General features: G+C 38.2%; 1 protein-coding gene across 6 annotated transcripts in view; it reads left to right on the forward strand.

Moving 5' to 3' along the window:
* The window catches only part of LOC120590823 (uncharacterized), a 39,184-nt gene that overhangs the window by 5,321 nt on the left and 11,808 nt on the right, over positions 1–22,055 (forward strand). The window contains exons 1-3 of one of the 6 annotated variants that reach the window (XR_005649779.1): positions 5,366–5,421; positions 18,352–18,414; positions 20,528–20,550. The exons of 1 other annotated variant lie outside the window; for it this stretch is intronic. Coding sequence is in view for 4 of the 5 variants with exons in the window: in XM_039848460.1 (XP_039704394.1) it covers positions 18,352–18,414; positions 20,528–20,564 (100 nt within the window). In the remaining variant the exon portion in view is untranslated. Of the gene's footprint in view, positions 1–5,303; positions 5,422–18,351; positions 18,415–20,527; positions 20,600–22,055 lie in introns of those variants that run through there. 4 more of the 6 variants (XM_039848460.1, XM_039848459.1, XM_039848462.1 and 1 more) reach the window with 4 other exon arrangements.

The following is a 22,055-nucleotide window of genomic DNA, read 5'->3' on the forward strand; positions in this document are numbered from 1 at the left end:
TTTGATTTGATTAAGATTGGCCAGAGTGGGTAAAATGGCTATTTGGATACATAGTTGGTAGAACTGTAAATTGTTTCAGGCTTTCTGGAGTGCAAACTGGCATAGATACAATAATTTAAATATGCATACACTTTGAGCCAGAAATTCAATATCAAGGAATTTATCTTTATCCAATAATAGACACAGATGTATGTAAAAAGATATTTACTATAGCATGTTTATAATGTTAAAGCTTTTTAAATAACTCAAGTGTCCAGTAATAGGGAGTTGTTACATTAACTCTAGAGTATGCATGGAATAGAAGACCCAACAGCTGTTAGTAAAAGATGAGATGGATGTGTATACACTGACATGGAAAGTTATCCCAAGTAAGCAATGAGATGAAAAAAAAAAAAAGCAGCTTACATAATAGTGCAAACAAAAAGGTCCATTTTTATTTGTTTTTAAAAGGAAGTTTGAATTTTTTACAATGAGCATGAATAAATTAAAAAATGAAAATGGATTTTTATATTAAACAAAAGAATGCTGTCAAATTTCTGGCTAATGAAGTTGACCTTCATTTAAAAATAAATTTCTTTTCTAGACTCGAACCAGGATTCTAACGTATTGACTCATTTACCTGGTTCCTATCAAAGGATGAGGAAATTAGCTTTTAGTTATGCTGCAATTATTTTGATTTTAAGTTAGACTAGCCATGTAACCTTAAAGAAGTCCCATCATCTCTCTGTGCCTCAGCATGCTCGTCTATAAAATAAAGGACCTAGGACTTGTATTCTGATGCCTCTAGATCTTCACACCCAGCATACTGCTTTCTTCTGAAAACAACACATTGCTCTTCCTGTAAAGGTGATGTTCCCAGAAAGAGCAACCCAGTGTAACATCTGGCAAAGTAGATGACCTCTGAACTCATGTCCAGCCTTCTGATTCTGACATTAAGAAGTTGCCAAGAAAAACTGAAAACAGTCATTTCATGGGTGGTTGGTGGACAGGACTAGAATGGAGACATTTTACTGTATTCCTTTTCGTACATTTAGAATTTTGTATACTGTTATTCTGTACACATGTTACCTGTCATTACAAAAATAAATATTTTAAAATCATTTTTAAAAGACAAAGTATAGTTTATGATCCTGTCTTTTTAAACAGACACGCATGGAGTAAGGACTGGATTCATGTATATCAAAATATTAACAGTGAGTATCTCTTTGTGGTAGAACTGTGAGTGAATTTTGTTTCCTATGATTTTATTTAATTTTATAAATCTTCTTTCATGAATATTATTCCTGTGGCCTGGTAAATCTTTTTATTTTAAGCATTAATCTTAAAATTTTAAAAATGTAAAGAAAAGAACAAAAGGAGGCCAAATGACCATATCAAAACAGAGGGAAAAAGAGTTGCCACAAAATCTCTCTTGGCAACCATGTCACCTGACACAGACAGATGCGCAAGTGCTTGGCCTGTGACTCGCTGACTTTCAGCCTCTGAATCCTCATGTCTTCTCATTATTAGCTGTTTTCTCAGCTTAAAGCCTGTCTGTCTCTTCCCCACATCTCTCATCTGTTGCCCCATTTTCATCTTGGTAGGTCCCACCTGCTGCTCAGGTGTGCACTTGGCTCTTCTCCAGGAAGCTACCATGACTCTTAGGTCTGGGTTGGTTTCTAATCCAATCTGCATTACCACCACCCACTTCCTAGACTGTACTTCCTGAAATCAGGACCGTGCTTGACTTGTTCTTATTGTAGCTCAAGTGCCTGTCACAGTGCTTGGCAGACAGTAGACTCTCAAAAAAATGTGTGTTGAATGAATGAGATCGTATATGCAAGCTTCACTTCTGGCATGCTACATGCACTCTTTTTTCTTTTTAGCATCTTCAACTGGATTCTAGCGTGATTCCCTTCTAGAAAATTCTGACTTCACCAGCTATCCATCTTCTTAACCAAAAGCAACTTTTGTTGATGAGATAACTTTGCCCTGAGGCTTCCCAATGCCCTGTGTATTACTGAGTTTTGTGGTTGGCACTTAGATCTCAGAAGTTTTGTGAGATAGTCCCTTATTTTCTGTAGAAATTAACTTTGATGAGCAATTAGAACAAAAGTAATTACTTGAAAGCTTCTTCGTGTAAACTTACAGACTAGAGTTTATACTATATTGAATAAATAATAATGCTATTAGAGGCACCATATGAGCTGATATCTAAAATGATAAAACGGTTGCAATAATCTGTTCCTTTGGAAGGCCTGATTGAGTTGCCCAAAATGAGGAGGGATCTCTAATAATTCATTTAATCTGAGTTTAAAGCATGCTTTATTGATATTATGGTTGTAGTTGGTGGTGGTGGTGATATTCCAAAACAGTGGCAAGTAATAAAACTACTTAGAACCTGTAGCATGTGAAATCTGGAAGGAATTTTAATGATCATCTTAATCCCACCCATTAATTATCTTACATATGAAGGTTTTGAGACACAAAGAGATGAAGTGTTTAGCTGTTGGCAGAGTTTGGTTAAACAGTAGGACTCCTCCCCTTAAGTCTTAATTTAATTCTCCACTACATGTAACATAACCCCACCCAAAATTATAGGAAAATGTGAAATTCATTTAAGCTTTGTTGTATATAGATATAACGTATATGTAAGAAGTGTATATTTTAGTCCAGGTTGTAGATAAGATAAAGCAATATTTATGAGGGGCATATATCTAACCATAATAAAATTACTGCATTTTGTTGAATCTAAGAAGCCACAGATTACATTAATAACTTAAGAAAGAAATAAAAACTGCCAATTAATTGTTAATTAGGATCAGGTTTATCCTACTCCGTTCTGCTAAACTAATTGACAATGTTAATAATCTCTCCATATTTATACCATGTTCATTGGTAAATGTAAGTGAAGGACACAGACACAAAAGTTTTCATGTAACAGATGTATATAAGAAAGAATGCATGTATATAATTTTTTTGTAGATCAAATATCAGGATACTTTGAAAACCCATCTTAAACCAACCTTTGATATAGAGTTTATTGCCTCACTGACTACAAATTCCAAGCAGCATCCAAGAACTGGCTCTGATTCTCTGTGTCCTGTCACCTCTACCACTTCCATGTATTGGTCTTGAACTTAGCCTCGCTTCTCCTGAAGCAATCAGATGCTGGAGTACTTCCAGGACTCACATCTGCTGTCCACACCACACAGAGCAAAGGGAGCCAACTGCTGGAGCTTTCTTAGTTGGAGGCACAGGGTTCACTCTGATGGACCAGCTTGAGTCACAAGCAGTTCAGTGAAACATTAGGAACCAAGATTCCAGAGCTAACTTGTGTGAGTTCCAAATCCAACCAAGCTCACTGTTTACCAGCTTTGCACCTCAGAACGACACCGATGGGGTTATACTAGCACCTGCCTCATGAGGATGTTGTGAGGATTAAATGGAATAAGGCAGTGTTTAAAATAGTGCCTGGCACTTTGTAAACAGTATGAAAATATTGTTGTTGATGATGATGTCATCCATCCCTGAAGAAATCACCATGGCTAGGGAGACTACTGAACAGTTTAGCCTAGGTCAAAAGGCACCTCTAGAGTGATAGGCAGAATTTGTTTCTCTGGAGTCACATGGGGTTCAATAGGGGAACTGAGAAGGAATAACTAGGCAATTAAGACATAGAATGCAGGTAGGAGTAGCCAACAAACATCCACTACGCAAGTCATGGTTTAAATACAGAGTTTAATAAATCACATTCTAAAACGAAGACCGTGTAAATAATCATCTTTGACAAATCTTGTATCTTTGACAAATACACATTTTTATGTACTGTTTCCATAACAATATATAACATATAAGTTATATATTTTAAAAATGCTCTTCAGACTCCCCTTATCCTCATGTATTTTCATTCATGTTACTGCTCAGTCAGTACTCATTGACCATCTACTGCATAGGCTTAGCATTGAACAAATTGGACCTGGTCTCTTCCCTCATGGAGTTTGCAGTCCTATAGAATGATAGTTCTTAGCAAGTATTAACCTTCCTTTAGCTAGATCACTATTTTATAAAAAAAGAAGTGCAAATAGGACCCTAGAAAATCAATATGTGATTTTTTTTGGCTGAGTAGATTATTTTTGACTACATATTGTAATTATGAATATATTCTATATATCTGTGTCCCCTGTTAGATAAAAATTGGGGTTTAATTTCAGAGGTAGATTATATGCTACATTTTGCTTTGATATATAGATAATGGGAAGGTAAGCTTTAACCTCTAGTTATCATAAATTGCAAAATCAGAACTATCTTTTGGATAAATACTTAGGAACCACCTCTTCCTACCTAACTCTTATGCACTTCAGCCACTCATACTACTTCTCTGAAGTTTTGACTAAATTAATTAATTAAAAGCTGTGGGTACCTATGTACTAGGCATTATTTTTGGTGTTACAAATGAAAAAAAAAGAAAAAAACAAATGAATAGGGGGCCGCCTCTGCCCTCAAGCAGCTCACAGTCTAACAGGTATGGCCACGTGACTTACTTAGACCTAGTCAATGAGATTTAAGTGTTAAATTTAAATGGTACTTCCTGGGAGTCTTTTAAAAGTCTTCCTAAAAGTCTTTAAAAGGAAGAAAGGAGACAGACAACATTTCTGTCCTCCTTCCTTGTAGCCGGAATTTGAATGTGATGGCCGGAGTGTAAACAGCCATCTAAAGACAATGGCAAGGGAACAAAAAAGGAGCGTGAGCCCTGCAAGCATGGCAGCCCCACCAGCCTTGGGCATCTCTGGGCTTCTTCATGTCCACCTGTTCAAACCCCTGTTTGTATTTTGGGGTTTGCTTGTTGCTTGTTTGTTTTTTGTTATAGGTGACTAAATATAATCCTAATTGAAACTCACACTTATCTTTTAACTGTATAAAACAGCAAGGAGCCATATAAACAACCTAAATTTTTTTTAAGGACCACTTGCTTACGTGCTATATGCCGCTCCTTTGAAATAAGTTTTGTCTATTATGGAATGAAAATATTTAATTCCTCTGATTCTGGGTATTTAATGTTAGTATATTCCTTTTCTTTGAAAATTTATAACTCAGACTTCTTAATTCAGGAAGAACTAGAGGGAAAGAAGGAATTTCTTCCCCTGCAAAAGTCCCCACGGTTAACTCCAACAATAGCCTGTCCTGTCCTTGCCCCTCCTTCGGCAACTCTGGGCTTGGGAAACAGAAATGGGGGACAGAAAACAAAGTTAGGATGAGGGGATACTCCAGAGTGATTTGTTGTTACTCAGAAGCCATTGTTATTAACTTTTAAAAATCTTCAGCCCTTTTCTCCAGGTCCTGTTATATAATTAACCTCACTTGAGCTTCTACACCCATGACAAAGGCAGGACCAGTGTTATCATCTTTGTTGTGAAGTTGAGTAAACTGGGGCTTAGAGAGGTAAGGGGACTTCCCCAGCAGGTAGTGTTTTGGGAAAAGGGGGGTCTGTTCCACTATATGCTGTAGTTACCCACACACTCATGAGTCTGACCTAATAGAGTAATTTCTTAAGTAAAGGTGAAATAAAACAAAGATACACTTATCCTCCTCAGTCTGATTTAACAAAAGTTCCTATGGGACCATCTGAGGTTAGACAGTCAATAGTCATTCTTTTTTTTTTTTTAATTTCAAATTTTACAAGCTGCCTTTAGTGGAAGAACTAGGGGATTAAGGCACAAGCAGGAGAGCCTTACTGATATTTCATTCTCTTTCTAGACTGTGCTCCTGAATGACCAAGGCTCCTGCTTGCTGGGCTGGTAGACTCCCCTGACTGATCCTACCTGCCAGCACACTTCATCTGGCTCCTCAGCAAACATATGGTGCCAGGGTCAATATTTACCTTCATTTAACATGTACAGTACATCTATTTATTTATTCGGTAGACAGGCTTCACAGAGCAAAATCCTTTTGTTCTCTACATGGATTACTAAATAGCAGAGCCATGGAAAATAACTTCCAGACAAGACCATCCAACCCTTATTGTGCAATGTTTGCATACAATTGCTTCTCCTATGAGAGGAAAAAAGAATATATACACTCATATGTGTATATATACATATACACATACACACACACACACATATGTATATATACACATACACAAATATACACATTGAGAATATATTATTTTTATGTGTAATATATATGTTTGAGACTATATTATTGACTATATGTATTATTTAGAAAACATTTTATAGTATTCTTTTTAATTTAGGCATATAGCATGTCAATCTGTTGTTGGTATTTTTGCTACCTTTGAGAGGCTTTTACAAACAAAAGACTATTCAGGATCTTTTTTTTAAATAATTAATGTATCAAACTTAAAAATGAAAAATCTAGGTCTTGAGCTTTTAGTTCACTTATAAATATTATTCTGTTCATAAAACTAACAAATTTTAATAATCACTTTTAAGGAAGCTTTGATTACTATGTTATATCAACAGTAATTAATAACTTAGTAATTAATTAACTTATTTAATAAAAAATACCCTCAAACATTTTAAACTGTACTTATACATTTTATTCTCACCTTAAGTATTTCAATTATCTAAAGAACAAGCAAAATCTTTTTAAGAACCTAAATTACTCTTATAGATGGATGTTAAGCATAGTTTTAATATTTTTTTAAGATTTCTAGCTCTATTTGTAAGAAATTTTTATATTCTCTGACTTATATTCACAAGTTTAAATTAATTATTCAATTATAAATTCATCTTGGAAACAAGACTGCTTGTGTAGTCTAATCGGCTCCATTCCCTTAAATATTACAAATACTTAAAGTACACAGGTCCTTTAACACAAAAATTATTGATTTTCTGGGTTTGCCTCTATACTTAATTCTAAATCTTCCTGAGAGTGAAGGATGCTTAAAAACTGAAGGAACAATGTCATGCCAAATAACTTTGGGGTTACTGACTCAATGTGCTAATATTTCACTGAGATCACAGATATTAAATGTGAGGTTAAGGGTTAGAAATACCAAGCACCATCTTCCTCCCAACCCTTGTGGTTTGGCCAAGCTTCTTATAACAACCACTGTGTCAAATGACCGAAGTGACTGGATTTATCTCTCCTGACCCCACACGGTACTGGGCTCTAAACATTGGATGTGCTAAAAATCTTTTCTCCCTCTTCTGCTGTCTCCACTCGTGGCACTTGAGCCATAACTTGGAAGAAAGCTCCTTTCTCCCCTTTAATTCACAACCTTTCCAAACAATCGCTAGCTTCCTATTTTACCTACAGCCTCCGAAATCACCCTCAGATCTGCCCCACTTCTTCTCCACAGCAGTTGCCCGAATTCAGGCTTTATCATTATTTTCTCTGGTTACTCAATAGCTCCCACCAGTCTCCTCTGTTTCAGGGGCTCTGTCATAACACTCCTCCTTCAGTCGTGATGATAACTACTCCACCACCACCGTCCACTACCACTGCCATTTACGAATGCCTTCAGCACACCAGACAGCAAGCTAGATGCTCTCACTGTGTTATCCCCTTGACTTTCGCTAGAGCCCTGCCTGAGACAAATTATTAGCCTCATTTTAAGATGAGTAAACTGAGGCTTGGGGAGGTTAGGTAACCTTTTCAAGGTCACGAAGTTAGTGTGGAGGTAAATCAGGACTTAAACCCAACACTTAACAGTTTCCCAAAATAGCCTTGTCTCTCTCTTCCCCACCTATAGCAGTCTTACTATTTTTCTAAACTATATTCATGGATCGTTTCTTCTGAGATGATGCCCACTCCTGATCCTCATCTGATTGAGATATCTCTGCCTTGGTTTCCATAGCACTTCGTGCATTCCTTTATCAGAGCACCAAGCATACTTGACTATACATGATTCACTTCTTCACCTTTCCAGCCCCAAGGAAAATGCCTGATACACTGATAAATAAACAGGAGTGAGGATGGGAATGGGAGGAAGCAAGCAAACAGCTCCTCGTTGAGACTCAAGCACAGATTTTGGAGACCAAAATACTCCATCACTTACTAGCCCAGTGACCTTGGGCAAGTCATTTATTCTCTCTGATTTACCTCAGTGACTAAATGAGAATAATAATTCCATTTGCTGGGTTGTTGTGAGAATAGAATTAAAATCTACAAAAAATACTAGGCACTGCTTGACAGATAATAAATAATAGCTGCCATTATGATATTGATATGGTTATTGACCACCAAAAAGGTGTTGTTTCTGAGTAGGTAATGTGAATCAAGTAGGTAATATGAAAGTAGAGTATCTTACAGGCAAGAGCCTGGCCTCTCTGGGGACCAGCAATAAATCTGTGATTTCAGAATCTGCTTCTTGTCTCTAGACAGCTTCCTTTCAACCCAATCAGAGGATGCTAAAAGTCTCTTCCTTTCTATGGTTCATTTTAATTGAAATCCACAGACATTTCCTGAGCTCCCACTGTGTGCCAGATACAGAACCTTGTAGAAGATACACTGTTGAGGACAGGCCTCTACCCTCCATGAGTCGGTTCTAATTCTCCCAAGGAAAGGACTAACTGACATACACTCAGTGTGGGCAGGGGTGAGAGCCATTACTGGCCCCAGTGGAGGTGGGAACATGCAAAGAGGTGAAGAAAAGAAACAATCAGTGAAATTGGATGGACAGTTCATCAGCCCAGGGCAAATTTGGGTTGCAGAAAGGCCAAAACAGCTGCAGTATTAAAAAAATGAGATTGCAGAGACCAAGCTAGAGACCCGTTAACATGTAAACTTTCCGTGTCTGGGTACCAGGGATCGATGTAACTGAATTAAAGACCTCGGTTACACCCTCTGTACATTGAGTGACTTCTGTGTGGGGCAGGAATCTGATTGTGATGGAACTTGAATCTCTGTTCTACTTTACTCTCTCTAAACAACTTTTTGTAGATTATTTAATTGGCTTCTCATATTTGAACTTGGGACTTATTCCTGCTGAGCCAGGTTAAAGCAGTTTATCTAGATGATTGCCTGTGTTGTATGTTTTGACTGGCCTGGAAGACATGGATTCCAAAAGCTCTCCATCTTCCCGAAATTTCAACAGCACTAATACATTCCTTTGGGTTAACAACTGACTGTAGGAAGATCACATGTTAAGTTGACTATCTTGTATATTTTGGCATGATCTAGTTAATTATCTTCTTAAGAAGTAGATGAAAGTGCAGAATAAGCAAATAGTTATTGAACACTAACTGTGTAACAGACACAAGACTAGTGGCCGGGACACAATAATGAATAGGACGTAGTCCCTGCCCTCTGGTGGCTCACAGCTTAATACCTGGAGACTTTTTATGTCTGCAGCATTGCCAGAGGGAGGGAGGTTTGCTGAGGCCCCAGGGAAGAGAGTTCTGGGTAATCCAGGGTAGCATGAGGTCTAAGATCAAAAAGGTAAGAGGAAGAGCTTAATATACATTTTAGCTATTTTACACTTTGATCTAAGACAGCCTTGTTTCCTGGACTTTTCCAGTTCTTTCTAACCTCTGCCTCCTAAAGCATCTGCAGTATATCATTTCAATCTTGAGTATTCACTTAGGTGGCCTGTCATCTTCACATCCTGAATGACTTGATATTACTCACTCCTCTCAGGCCTGCCGCCCCAATGTCAAGCCTTCGTTTTCTTCACAGCAGTTACCTCATCTCCCTGCCTCCATCCCATGACTATCCACCATACTTTTTGCACTATAGCCAGAGCGTTTTTCTGAACACTAAATCTGGTCTTTATCACCTTCTAGTCTAATTATTCCACTCCCTGAGTAAAACTCTGCCAGGGATTTTTCCTGCATATTCAAGCTCCCCAAAACATACAAGGTTCTTATCCTCTGTACTTTTCCCAACAAATACCCACATACCCATGAGTTCAAGCCAAAATGATACAAGCCAACGGAGGATTTGTACTTTTATTTTTAATAAATTCCACCAGATTTTTTTTCTCAGAGTTATAGCAACTCTCCATCTTTACTTGCTCTTTTTATTTTATTTTTATTTTTTAAATTTATTTATTTAAATTAGTTTCAAGTATACAATACATTGGTTAGACGTCTATACAGTTCATAAAACGATCCCCCCGGTTGCTCCCTCTCTGCCAACCCTCCCCCTGGCCAACATATTAATGCTAACTGCATTCCCTCTGCCATGCTCCCCATCCCTGTGACTATCAACTACTAATTTGCTTTTTTGTTTGCACCCATGTGTGCACCATAGCATCTCATTGTTCTTCTTCTTCTTCTTCTTCTTCTTCTTCTTCTTCCTCTTCTTCTTCTTCTTCTTCTTCTTCTTCTTCTTCAGGCTTCTTCTTCTTCTTCTTCTTCTTCTTCTTCTTCTTCTTCTTCTTCCCCTCCTCCTCCTCACTCCTCCTCCTCTTCCTCCTCCTCCTCCCCACCTCCTCCTCCTTCTCCTTCTTCTATTGGCTGGAGAGAGAGAGAGAGAAAGAAATGAGAGTCTCTGTTGTTTAAATGTGTGTTTTCCCCAACCTCTAGGAAGGCTGAGTATAGTTTTAGATATTTATTAATGATTAGGAATTCCTCCTCTATACTTTGTTTGTTCATAACTATTGCTCAATTTTCAATTAGAGTGTTTTTCCTTTTCTTGTTAATTTATAGAAGCTCTTTATGAGACTAACTTTTTGATTTTCTAATAAAGAAAATAGCTAACAATTATCGAGTACTTTTCTGAAGCAGGCACTGTTTCTCCAGTCAATTGTAGGTCTTTTGATTTTGTTTATATTTTTAAAAATATAAATTAATAAATGTTTAATGAATAATGGATAAATGAATGAGTGAATGAATTGCGTGAATAAAATGTATAAATTTCATCTGTTCCTTAAGGCTGGCTTTTTGACCGGGGCTATTTCATCACAGGATCCCTCTGTATTCTCCTGTGCCGCTTTCTCTCCTTTCCCTGCTCCTTCCAACCACCACTCTCCACCTCTTCTTTGACCAGGTAGTAAGTACACCAGAGACACTTAATAAATGCTTCCACAAGGAGGTGAAAGCCTTTCTCGCCTATAAGTGTTGGGCTTTGGAAAAGGGCTCAGGAAACACACACTCAAAGTGAGAGCGGGAAAAGCTTTGTTTCATAAATTGTATGGAGGGAGCAGTTATTACCTGAGATGATATGCCTAGCACATAGGGACATAAAAGATCTTAGCAATGAGCCAACTAAAATTTTAGTGTTATTTCTTTAATATACTGTATTCTGGGAGGAGTTTTAAATCCTTTCTGGCTTATTTATGAAACACCAATGAGCCTGCAGAACTCTAGAGAGATGTATTCCAGAAAAAAAGAGCAGAATCCATGACAATAGGCAAGGCAGAATGGCAGAAAAGTATTAAACCAGAATTGAAGAGTTTTCACCCCTAAAGTATGTATTTGATGATTTTCTTTTAATATTAGAAGTGCTTTCAATTCAAATTTATACCAGTATACCCCAGTGTAATTCAGAGTTGAAATATTCCTTCACAATCCCCACTCCACTACTTCTGCTGAGACTACCAAATGACCTCGACTGCTCCTTTTCTGCATGCTCCCTGCAACCCCAGTTTTCCTTTAACGTTCCTTTCTCTTAAATGACTCATAAGTTAAAGTCAGTGCATTTGGGACACTGTGTGTTACTTGCAGATAAAACACTTAAGTGTTTCATTTGGAATCAAATAGTTTCCTGAGGAAATTACTGAAATCCCAGAATTGCTGAATAAACCGATAAGCAAAATCAGGGCACCAGACAAAAGTCATCTTTTTATTAACAAAGAATCTAAAGCAGCTTTACAAAGATATACAAACGCAAAGACACCGGTCTAGAAATTACTTAGTTTGGGCCCAAATTACCATTGCCTACTAATGTAGGCAGTCAGAAAATAAAGGTTTCAATAAAAATGAGCAGGACCAGGTTCCACAAACTCATCAGGAATAACTACAAAAGCCATTTCCCTAGAGATAGATTCATGACATCTGGCTTTGACAGTTCAGTCTCCTGGCTGGAAGCAGAGGTCTAAGCAAGATGATCAAAACCCTGGTCCATAATGTATTCTAGCCTGAGGATAATCATTGACATCAGACTTGGCGAACCTTGGGCAAGATCAATTCATTCATTCATTATTCAATAACTATTTACAGAGCACGTACGCCAAGTACTCCACCAGCGATACACTAGGTACTTGTCAGGGGAAAACAGTCCCTGCTTGGAATCCAGCAAGAGAAGCCAAGTCAAATGCCCACAGAAGCCAGACAGGGAACATAAATGAGGGAGGCCGGGTGGGAATCGGGAATTAGAGTAGACTGAAGAGCAGAGGCTCGTCTAAAAGAGGCTGCCTTTCTTCAGCTCCACTGATGATTTCCATAGGGAAACATCAGCTCTGTATTGCCACATTTTTAGTTTTCAAAAAAGAATTCTCAAGTCCCAATTTTATTGTGAAACTTCTTTTTCTTAAACATTGGCAACTAATCACAATTCTTTTTAAATGCGATGTCAGCAGAGCAAAACATGACTGCGAGGCCAAGTTTGACTTGAGCAGCCGGTTTACAACCTCTGACCTGGAACATTTATATAGTATTAAAAAAAACATGGGCAATGAATTTTACTAAGTGTTGCCATTTCCCTCTCCCCTCAACTTTTGGAAATACCTGAAATATGGGACCGCTATTCTTAAAATAAGTTTGACATAAAACAAATTTTTTAAATGGTTGGAATATGATACTGGAAATCTCTCTTCACCCTATTCCCACCTCCCCCTGCCCCCTGCCCGCCCCACCACCACCGCTTGGAATGTCTAGGATTATCCTGAAAATGACTGAAAATATAGGAACCTTTCTAATCAAGTGTCCCTAGCACTTACACATCATTGCTCATCTTATTGTGAGATTTTCACTCCCCCCCCTTGCCCCCTTCCCACCCAGGGGTGTCTCAAGATCTAGTTACTACTACCCCTTTGCATATCTGAAACTCAGGCCCTACTGGTACTACAAATCCTCACGGATTTTGACAAAGGAGAAGGTAACTTTTCCTTTTTCTGGCCATTGCCACCTTTTCTCTCTACTCCTGAAAAGTCTCCCACTCTTGCTCTTCAGCCCCGGCCAGAGTATTGCCCCTACCCTAGCACTTATGCTAGCCCATACTGTAACTGTGCAAATTAGAAGAAGGGAGCCTTGCCTCGAGGCACTTCACTAACCCTTGGAAGATTGTCAGAATATACAGATCTCTGACTCCTTCATCAATGGGCTTTCTTCCAGTACCATCTACGTAATAAGGGATGGCCCTCTTCCCACCCCACTCCAAGGGCACTTTCTCGCCAATCCATCCCCAAATTCCTTTTCTTTTGGCACCTCATAAACCCATGGCCCTTGTTTTTCAACTTCTTGTTTTCACAATTAACTGACCAATCAATAATAAAGGAACTGAAGTAGGTGTTCCCCTCCCCGCCCCCACGTCTTGATCTTGTAAAGGATTGGCAGGCAGAGTCACCTTTATTGGGCTATGAGAGAAAGATTTGAACAAATGGGAACAGAGGGAGATAAATATGTAGCATGTGGCAGTTTTCCAGGGATTCTTGAATCCAGGCTTCAAAAAAGAGGCTGAAAATTGACTGCCGCAACTGCAAAGTAGTTTAATCTACCCTAAGATGTATGTGTTTGTTTTTGTTTTTGCGTGCACATTGTTTTCTAAAGTTTGGATTTTAATGCTTTTAGGATTTTAACCACTTTATTCAATTGTCTCTATGCTGTATGAATTAAGAAATAGTTTCTGCTATTAAGACAAAGACCCAAAGTAACGTTACTTAAATGAAACGTGTTTTTTTCTCATGTAATATAGTTCTAGCATAAACAGTACAAAGCTAGGATGACAGATCCATGGTGTGAGGGACCTAGGCCCCTTCTGTGTTGTTACTCAACCATGCTAAGGCATTGACCTCATCTGAGTTGTCCGAGATAGCTGACTCCCACCTTGTACAGGTTCTTGCTAATGAGAAAGGGGGAAGGAAGGGGAGAAGGATGGCGTGCCTGTTCTCCATAATGCACAACCTAGAAGTTACAATTATTATTTCTGCTCATACCTCACTGGCCAGAACTTAATCACATGCTGTTTTAGTCTGGTTGAGCTGCTATAACAAAGTACCACAGACTGGGTGGTGCAAATAACAGAAATTTATTTCTCACAGTTCTGGAGGTTAGGAAGTCCAAAATCAAGGTACTGGCTGATTTGATTTTTGGTGAGAGCTCTCTTCTTGGCATGCAGACAGCTGTCTTCTCACTGTGTCCTCATATAGTGGGGAGAGAGAGAGCTTTCTCGTCCTCTTCTTAGAAGGCCAAAGTCCTTTGAGATTAGAGCCCCACCCTTATGACCTCATTTAACCTTAATTTCTTCCTATAGACACTATCTCCAGATATAGTCACTTGGGGAAGCGTTAGGTATCAATGTGTGAATTTGGGGAGAACACAATTCATTCCATAACACTCCGTAACAAGTGGTCTGGCCTAGTCGCCAGGTGGCCTGGACAGCGTAGTGTGTATTCTGTGCAGGATTCTATTACTAATATTAAAGGTCCATTGGTAGTCTCTCATACAACACAACTTTTTTACCTGCCTAGTTCCTCTAGGCATTTCCTTTGGCAATAGTATTTCAGTGTCTATTACTTTGTTGCAATTTTCTGAATCCCAGCAACAGTCATATCTATATTCAGAAATAAATATACTATAAAAACCAACATAAATGATGTTTACATTACTCACCACAGATCTCCCAGTGCCATAAATTGATTGACCATCTCAGAGAACAAAAGTGACCAGTGAGCTAATGCTAATTGTATACAATCATTTTAATTTAATAAAGCTATATAAAACCAAGAAAGCTGTACCACCTTTTGTTTTCCCGTTTGTGACTGGCTCGCTCTGCTCTGTAGCCTTGTAACCTGACAGGAGTGAGGCAGTGCTCAGAGACTCCTCACTTAATTCAGAGAGCCAACCACATCCTGCAAAATCGGATTTTAAAAGTATGCAAATTAAGGTCAAACAGCCCCACATCTAAGATTTAATGGCTCATCTGTTCAGACAGCTGCTTCTTGGCCATTAAATTACAAGGTGACTGAGTTCATTAAGATTTTCACACACAACTAACTCCTCAAATTGTATTCTATACTTCTTGAAGACTTTCATGGGCAAAGCTAGTCAGATGAGCTATGGCTATAGCAGAAAGAGCCAATCTGTCACCATTTGTTTTCCAGTAGACAAAGAGGCATTATTTTCAGGGTGATTAGAGCTGGTCACTCAAGCCAGATTCCAGGATGAGGTCATGAAGACCAGTCACTGTGGGGTTTATTGCCAAAGGCAACTGGGGAAAGAGTCCAGTTTTCTTTGCTGAAAGACACATTGCCAGACATTCAAATTAAACATTAAAATTAAGTTACCTTTATTCACATTATCTTGAACATATTAAAAATAATGAAGCCAAATTCAGGTCCTTAAACATTAGTCCTATATACGGACACTTTTAAATATATACACATCATTGGGTCAGATCAGGCATCGTTTATTATTATTGCTATTCTCTTTCTTTTTCTCTGACAATTGAAATCTTATTTGTTTTATAAAACCATATTTCCAATACAATTTATGTAATATTATCTTATTATTAAATATGAGAAAATTTTAATGTGTTAACTATACTACTCAAATTTTCTCATATGTACTATAAGCTACTTTATTTTCACAGAAAATAACTGTCTAGTCAGTTAATTAAAATTAAAATAACTGTCTAGTCAGTTAATTACAATTACTATGAATTCTGAAAACACTCCATAGTCTTGTGCTATAGGCATGTTAAGATAAAAATCTCACGAACTGGCAACGATAAGGAAATGGTTATTCTACCAAATGAGATTTCTTTATTACAAATATTCATAAAAGCAATTTGTCCTTAACTAGCACATATAATATAGAAACAAAGAACAAAATAAACTATGATTGAATAATAAATACAAGCCATTTAGCACAAAATAATTTATTGCTAAAACCAAAAGTTGAAGGTTCATAGAATAAATTAATTTATGAGCTCTAGAATTGAAAAAAAAAAGTTGTCAGCTTTAGACTAAATTGCCTTTTCTAACTAGTAAGGCCCTGAAATTCACAGGGCAAAAAATTACTTTCAGTCATAATTAATATAAATCAATTACACCTTGAATTATCACAAATTCTAATTGAAGTAATCATGAGATTTAGGAGTTCAATTGTCCCTTGCAATATAACCAAAGGAAGTAAGCTTTAAAATTTTTGCAAATCCTATGTAGATCCTTAAGCAGATCTTATCTACATTCTCTGTTATTTGTAGGTGAGAAAAAATGATAGTAATCTAAACATCTTTTTATAAGGTATGGTTATAAAGTCATTTAAACTGCATTCAAAATAATATGAAATAACATGGAAAATAGTTATGATAGAATGTGAAGTATAAAAAGCAAATCTTAAGGTTTTCTTTTCTTCCAAGGGAATGAATTACTGTGGTGGGAAAATAATTTTAGTTGTCATTGGTATAAACTACGAAAGATCCACATTTGATGCCTCCCAATCTAATCCTGTCGTTTTAATAATGAAATACAACATTGCAAACATCAATTCCAGTTTTCTATAGTGAGGCATTTACTTGAAATCCATATATGTTAACCACTTCCCCTCCAGTTTCTCCCCAGTATCCCCGGTGTAACAGGTTTGAATTTGTTGAATGTACTGGACTCCAGGGAGTGTAGGCAGGAAGCACCTTCATTTTTCCCCTACTTTGATCTTCATATATCTCCTGTCAGATCTCCTTTCTCAGCCTCTGGATGGTAGCTTAAGCAGATCCCATAGATTTACAGTCCCTTTCAGAGATTAAAGGGTTTTGTTTTTAAGCACAGTATTAACAAGTCCTGTATGATAAAAATGAAAACTTTGATCTCTCCAGCTTCTTCCCGCCACCATCCACAGACTAGCAGCGGAGAAGGGACATGTTCTTTTCTTTATCTTCACAATTCTCTAACTTGGCTCCTTTACTCTTCCTCTCCTGCTCACTATGCGCCTTTGGTTCTTTTGGGGTTTGAGAAGATGGAAGGGAGGGGACAGGTGAGGGGAAAACAGGTGTGACCCGATGTGTGCTTTGGTAACCTGGTGTTAGTGACCTCTGCATGGAAGATACACCAAAGTTGGCTCTTTCTTTGGGGGGGTCCTCTGGGGCTCTACCCTCAGATACATCCATCACTTTCTGTATTTGGACATGGGCAGTTCATTCACCCAGACAGCTACTTACTCCCAGCACCGCAGATCCTGTTTCTTTCTTAAAAATTTTTTCTTCAATTACAATTGACCTTCAATATCACATTAGTTTTAGGTATATAGCACAGTGGTTAGGCATTTATATAACTTACAAAGTGAACACCCCATACTGACTTGACACCATACATAGTTATTACAATATTATTAACTGTATTCCCTATGCCGAACTTTATATTCCTGTGACCGTTTTTATAACTGCCAATTTGTATTTCTTAATACCTTCACCTTTTCCACCCATCCCTCCTAACCCCTCTCCCATATGATAACCATCAGTTCTCTGTATTTATGAGTTTGTTTCTGTTTTGTTTGTTTGTTTTGTTTTTAGATTCCACACATAGTGAAATCATATGGTATTTGTCTTTCTCTGTCTGACTTATGTGACTTAGCATAATAATAATACTCTCTAGGTCTATCTATGTTGTCACAAATAGCAAGATTTCATTCTTTTTTTATGGCTGAGTCATATTCTGAGATCCTGCTTCCAGTGGAATGCCCCACACAGGCCACTGCAGCCTGGAGAATCTACTACACCTGGAGGGAGATATGGTCAGCGCGGCCTCAACTGAAGCCGCTCACCTTGCCCCACTTTGGGGCAGGTCCAGAGAACCTCTCACCTTAGAAGTTTCCAGGCAGGAGACAGACCCCAGATTCTTTAAACAGTGGGAGTTCAGGTGTCACAGTTTCCTGTGAGCTCTCTCACCAGTCTCCACTCCAGCACTACAGCTTCATGAGGACTTATGGAGCCCCCTCTCTTGGTTTCAGGTGGGAGACAGCAGCACCCTCTCTCACGTGGAGGATGGGGGCCATACCACAGAGCTCGACACCTCCCAGACTTCCAAGAAATCCTCATTCTCCATCCTTCACTAAAGCTAGAAGAGAGAGCAGTTTTGAGTCACCTCTTAGCAGATCCCACAGACATGGTCTAGTGCCTCACTTTAGAATATAGAGATACTTGCCATCTAGCGTTCTCAACTTTGTGGCCTTAATTAGAATTAAACAAAATCGTGTTTTGCTATTACGCATAATACCCCTCACTCATTAATAAATAATTTTCTTCTAGTGCCACTGCTCGATTCCAATGGATTGCCCTAAAAATCTGCTCAATCACTCCAAGATCTGAGAGGTTTGTTTTTTTTGTTGTTGTTTGTTTGTTTTTTTTTAAAAAAAATAGACTTTACTAACACTCAGATCAGTCCCTTTTCTGCAATGACTCATAACTGGGATTCAAACAGGACCAGGCTTGTCTGTTGAACTGGTAGGGCAGGCCTGCCAGAGGGTTTGCTTTGTTTTGTTGGTTGTAAAAGGAAAAAGACAGGATGCCCAAGTCCCAGAGGAAAGGAGAAATTGGAAAACATGGTAAAGTCTCAGTGATGTTCCCTTGGCCAGCCACAGAAACTTGGAATTGAGGCTCTGCAGAGAATGACGGAGCTTTTTTCATAAGGGACTTTATGTGACATTGTGAGACATGAGGATGTAGGCAGTGTTGCTTCTGTGCCCAAGTAAAGATGAGGCATCTTCTTCCAGGTCAGGCATAGATCACAACATGCCTTCAGGACACTGAGGACTCAGGAGAGGGCAGCACCGCTGGTAATTTGTGGCTTCGAGGGGTCAGAAGGCAGCACCTTTGGCCAAGACATCAGTAAAGTCTCAGTGGACCTCTGAGTGGACCTTACTGACAGTGACAGTGGATACTAACAAGCCATTCCTGGCACACTCTCTAAGTGGAGTTAAACCGTATATCTCCTGTGTGCTTTAACCAGCTCCAAGTCCAGGTTCTCTGGATGATATCCAGCCACCTTCCAAATATAGCTCTTCAAGTCAAATATATAAAATATATGAAATAGTGGAGAGAGGACAGAATAAGTTCAATCTCAATTCTCATTTGGGAGAGGAGAGAACACAATAGCCCCTGGACCATAGCATATATTCTCTCCTGCAGGAAAGGAATAGCAAAAAGACTCCAGACCCCAGCAGCCCTTGGTCTACCTGCCAGCCGCCCAGCTTATGTGGGATTGGAGAGAAAATCTCCTTTGCCCATTGATTTCCATGATCACCAGTTCTGCTGTCTGAAGATCTCCCTTGTCTAATAACCCAGAACCACTGTAGAAATTAGGGCTGATCTGATGACTGTACCTCTTTCTAAGACCACTTTCTTTTGATGTGAATTCCAGAGGCCCAAGGAAGTCAATAGCCATGCTTAGGGGTTTTCCGACCCTGTAACTTTTTTAAAAACTTAGTAGGTTTCAATTCCAGGGTCTATTATCCAATGCCTCAAATCCATTAGAGTCATAGACTTTGGGTATAAAACCTGGCCTTTGAATTTTTTTCTCCTACCAACAGGCTTGGGTGCCTGTGCCAGTTTTACAGTACCCCTTTGACCTCTGCCTCAGGGCAATTTTAAACGATAGACTGAGGTAGGGCAGCAACCATGAATCTGTCCCTTCTCTGCTGCCATGGCCAATCACAGTGAGAGGACTGTCCCTGTTGCACACGAATGAGCTGCTGTGAAGGCCTCAGGGAATTGAGCTTCTCCCAGGTTCTGTAATGTCCCAAATTTTGGCCCTTGCCTCTCTGCTTGTCCTTGTGCCAACGTTAGATTGGAGAGAGAATTTGTTTTTTACCCCCAGGTACTATAGAAAATGAATCTTTAGCTAAATTATGAACTATAAAGTAGGCTCTCTTAGCAAAGTTGTGTTTTTGTCCCACTCTATTAAAGGGCCATTTATCGGGGAATTATTGTTAATTGTGTATTTAATTAGTGTTTATTATAGCTAGCTTATCATTTCAGTGTATGTGCTATGTGTACATGTACATCATATTCAGGGTCAACTACATAATTTGCAGAGTCCAGTACAAAATGAAAATTCAGGGCTCCTTGTTCAAAAAAGAAGAAAAATAAGAAAAAAGTGCCGTTAAAGGTATTAAAATATAAAGCTTTTTCTTTTCTTTTGTGGTCTTTTGACTTGTCCTGCATTTTAAATTTTCCATTTAATGTCATTCTAAATAAAGAAAAATTAAAATTTTTAATTATTAGCATGAATTTTATTATTCATTTTTATTTTATATGATACTAATTTTAAATGCAAATGTAAGAACATTTAACTTGTATGTGGAATCACTGAAATTACACAATTTGTATTTTGTAGCTCATACATGCATATGCATTTTGCTCTTACCAGAACAGGGAGGACACAACACAAAACTAACTCAACTGTTTTTATTTTACTTCTTGATAGGTGCATATTCTATCAACATTCTCTACCTTCAGCTTAACTGCTGAAGGAAGGAGGACAAAGAGGAAAGGAGCTATGAGTTGCCCTATTTTTCTTTTTCTTTCTATATCATAATTTTTCATGTAAGTAGTTGGCTGATACAGGGAAATAGAAAAGATAATAGGGCTCCTTGGTTGTTCATATTTTTTAGAATGACATTGCCTTGTTTCTGCATTCAGAGCAAGTTTTAGCTCAAACAGAAAGCGTGGCTTCCTGGGGCTGTCAATGCAATCATTTACTCAGTTGTAGATGTAACATACTTACTTTGTTCTTGCTTTGAGTTTTGCCTAATGCCCATGCATAGTGACCAGAATTCTGTGCTCATGGGTTATTGCACACACTATATGCAAATGAGGCCACAAGGAATGGAGGACACACATGTTGCACATATCTCCTTTGTGCATGTGCATGTTCTGTTGTTCTATCAGTGTTTATTTACAGTAATAAGTTCAAGATACAATTATTAAGGATTTCAAGATGGCGGCAGCAGAGCATTAAACCAAGCATGGGACCCTTCTAAGCACTGGGCCTCTGTGACTCCAGGTCCATGCTTATGAAGCTGGCCCTGGTCATGTCATATGGTAGCCACTGTTATAAGTGCTTTTCATATTTCAATACATTTAACCCTCTCAACATGGTGCACAACTCATATTTTGTCTATATAATATTCTCTGACTAACAACTATATGGTCAGGATTTACCTGAGTATGTTTTATGAAACGGTAATATCAAAATGTTATTATAGCATATCTATTTTGTGCATTTTGGAGTAAACAAGTCATGACGACAACAAAAACGACAAAAGGAATCTTTGTCCAAAAATGGTATAACTTTTAAAAAGCTGTTATGGTAAAAAATTGCCAACCAAATAGTCATTATATGAGATAAGTCTATAGTAACTAGGCTAAAAATTCTGTTCAATAATAATCAGGAAACCAGATTTCATCTATCATTTTGCTCTATCATAATTAGTATGCAGAATTTATCCTCATGTTCAGAAGATGACTGCTCCAACTCGAGGCATCATGTTTATATTCTAGGGAGAAAGAAAGACAGTAATCCGTCCTTAGAGACTTCTTTCAACGTTTTAGTATCCCCAACTATGTTAATTATAGATACAAGGGAATCTGGAAAGGTGTGTATTTTAGCTTTTCAGTCTCTTTAGTAGAGAAAGGCAAGGGGAAGGGGTTTATAAAAGGTTCTTGGATAGGCCATCCATAAAGTCCACCACAGTCTGCTCCTTTGGCTATGCAATGTTTATACATTTCCTTATTTTCATGTATTTAAATTCATGTGGGATACATTTACTTCTTCTCCCAAGGAGTACAACCCTAGGTACTGCAACCAGATCAAAGCTTAGTATCCCTGTGCGATATACAGTTCTCTTCGACAGTTCTGGCTGTGGTTCTATGTGCCCTGGCAAACTTAATTTTAAAAGTGATCTTCTCCAAATCACTCAGTATACAATGGTGGGGCAAGAAAGAAGATAACT

Source organism: Pteropus medius, unplaced genomic scaffold (genome assembly GCF_902729225.1).
Source record: "Pteropus medius unplaced genomic scaffold, Ma_sr-lr_union100, whole genome shotgun sequence".
NCBI lineage: Eukaryota > Metazoa > Chordata > Mammalia > Chiroptera > Pteropodidae > Pteropus > Pteropus medius.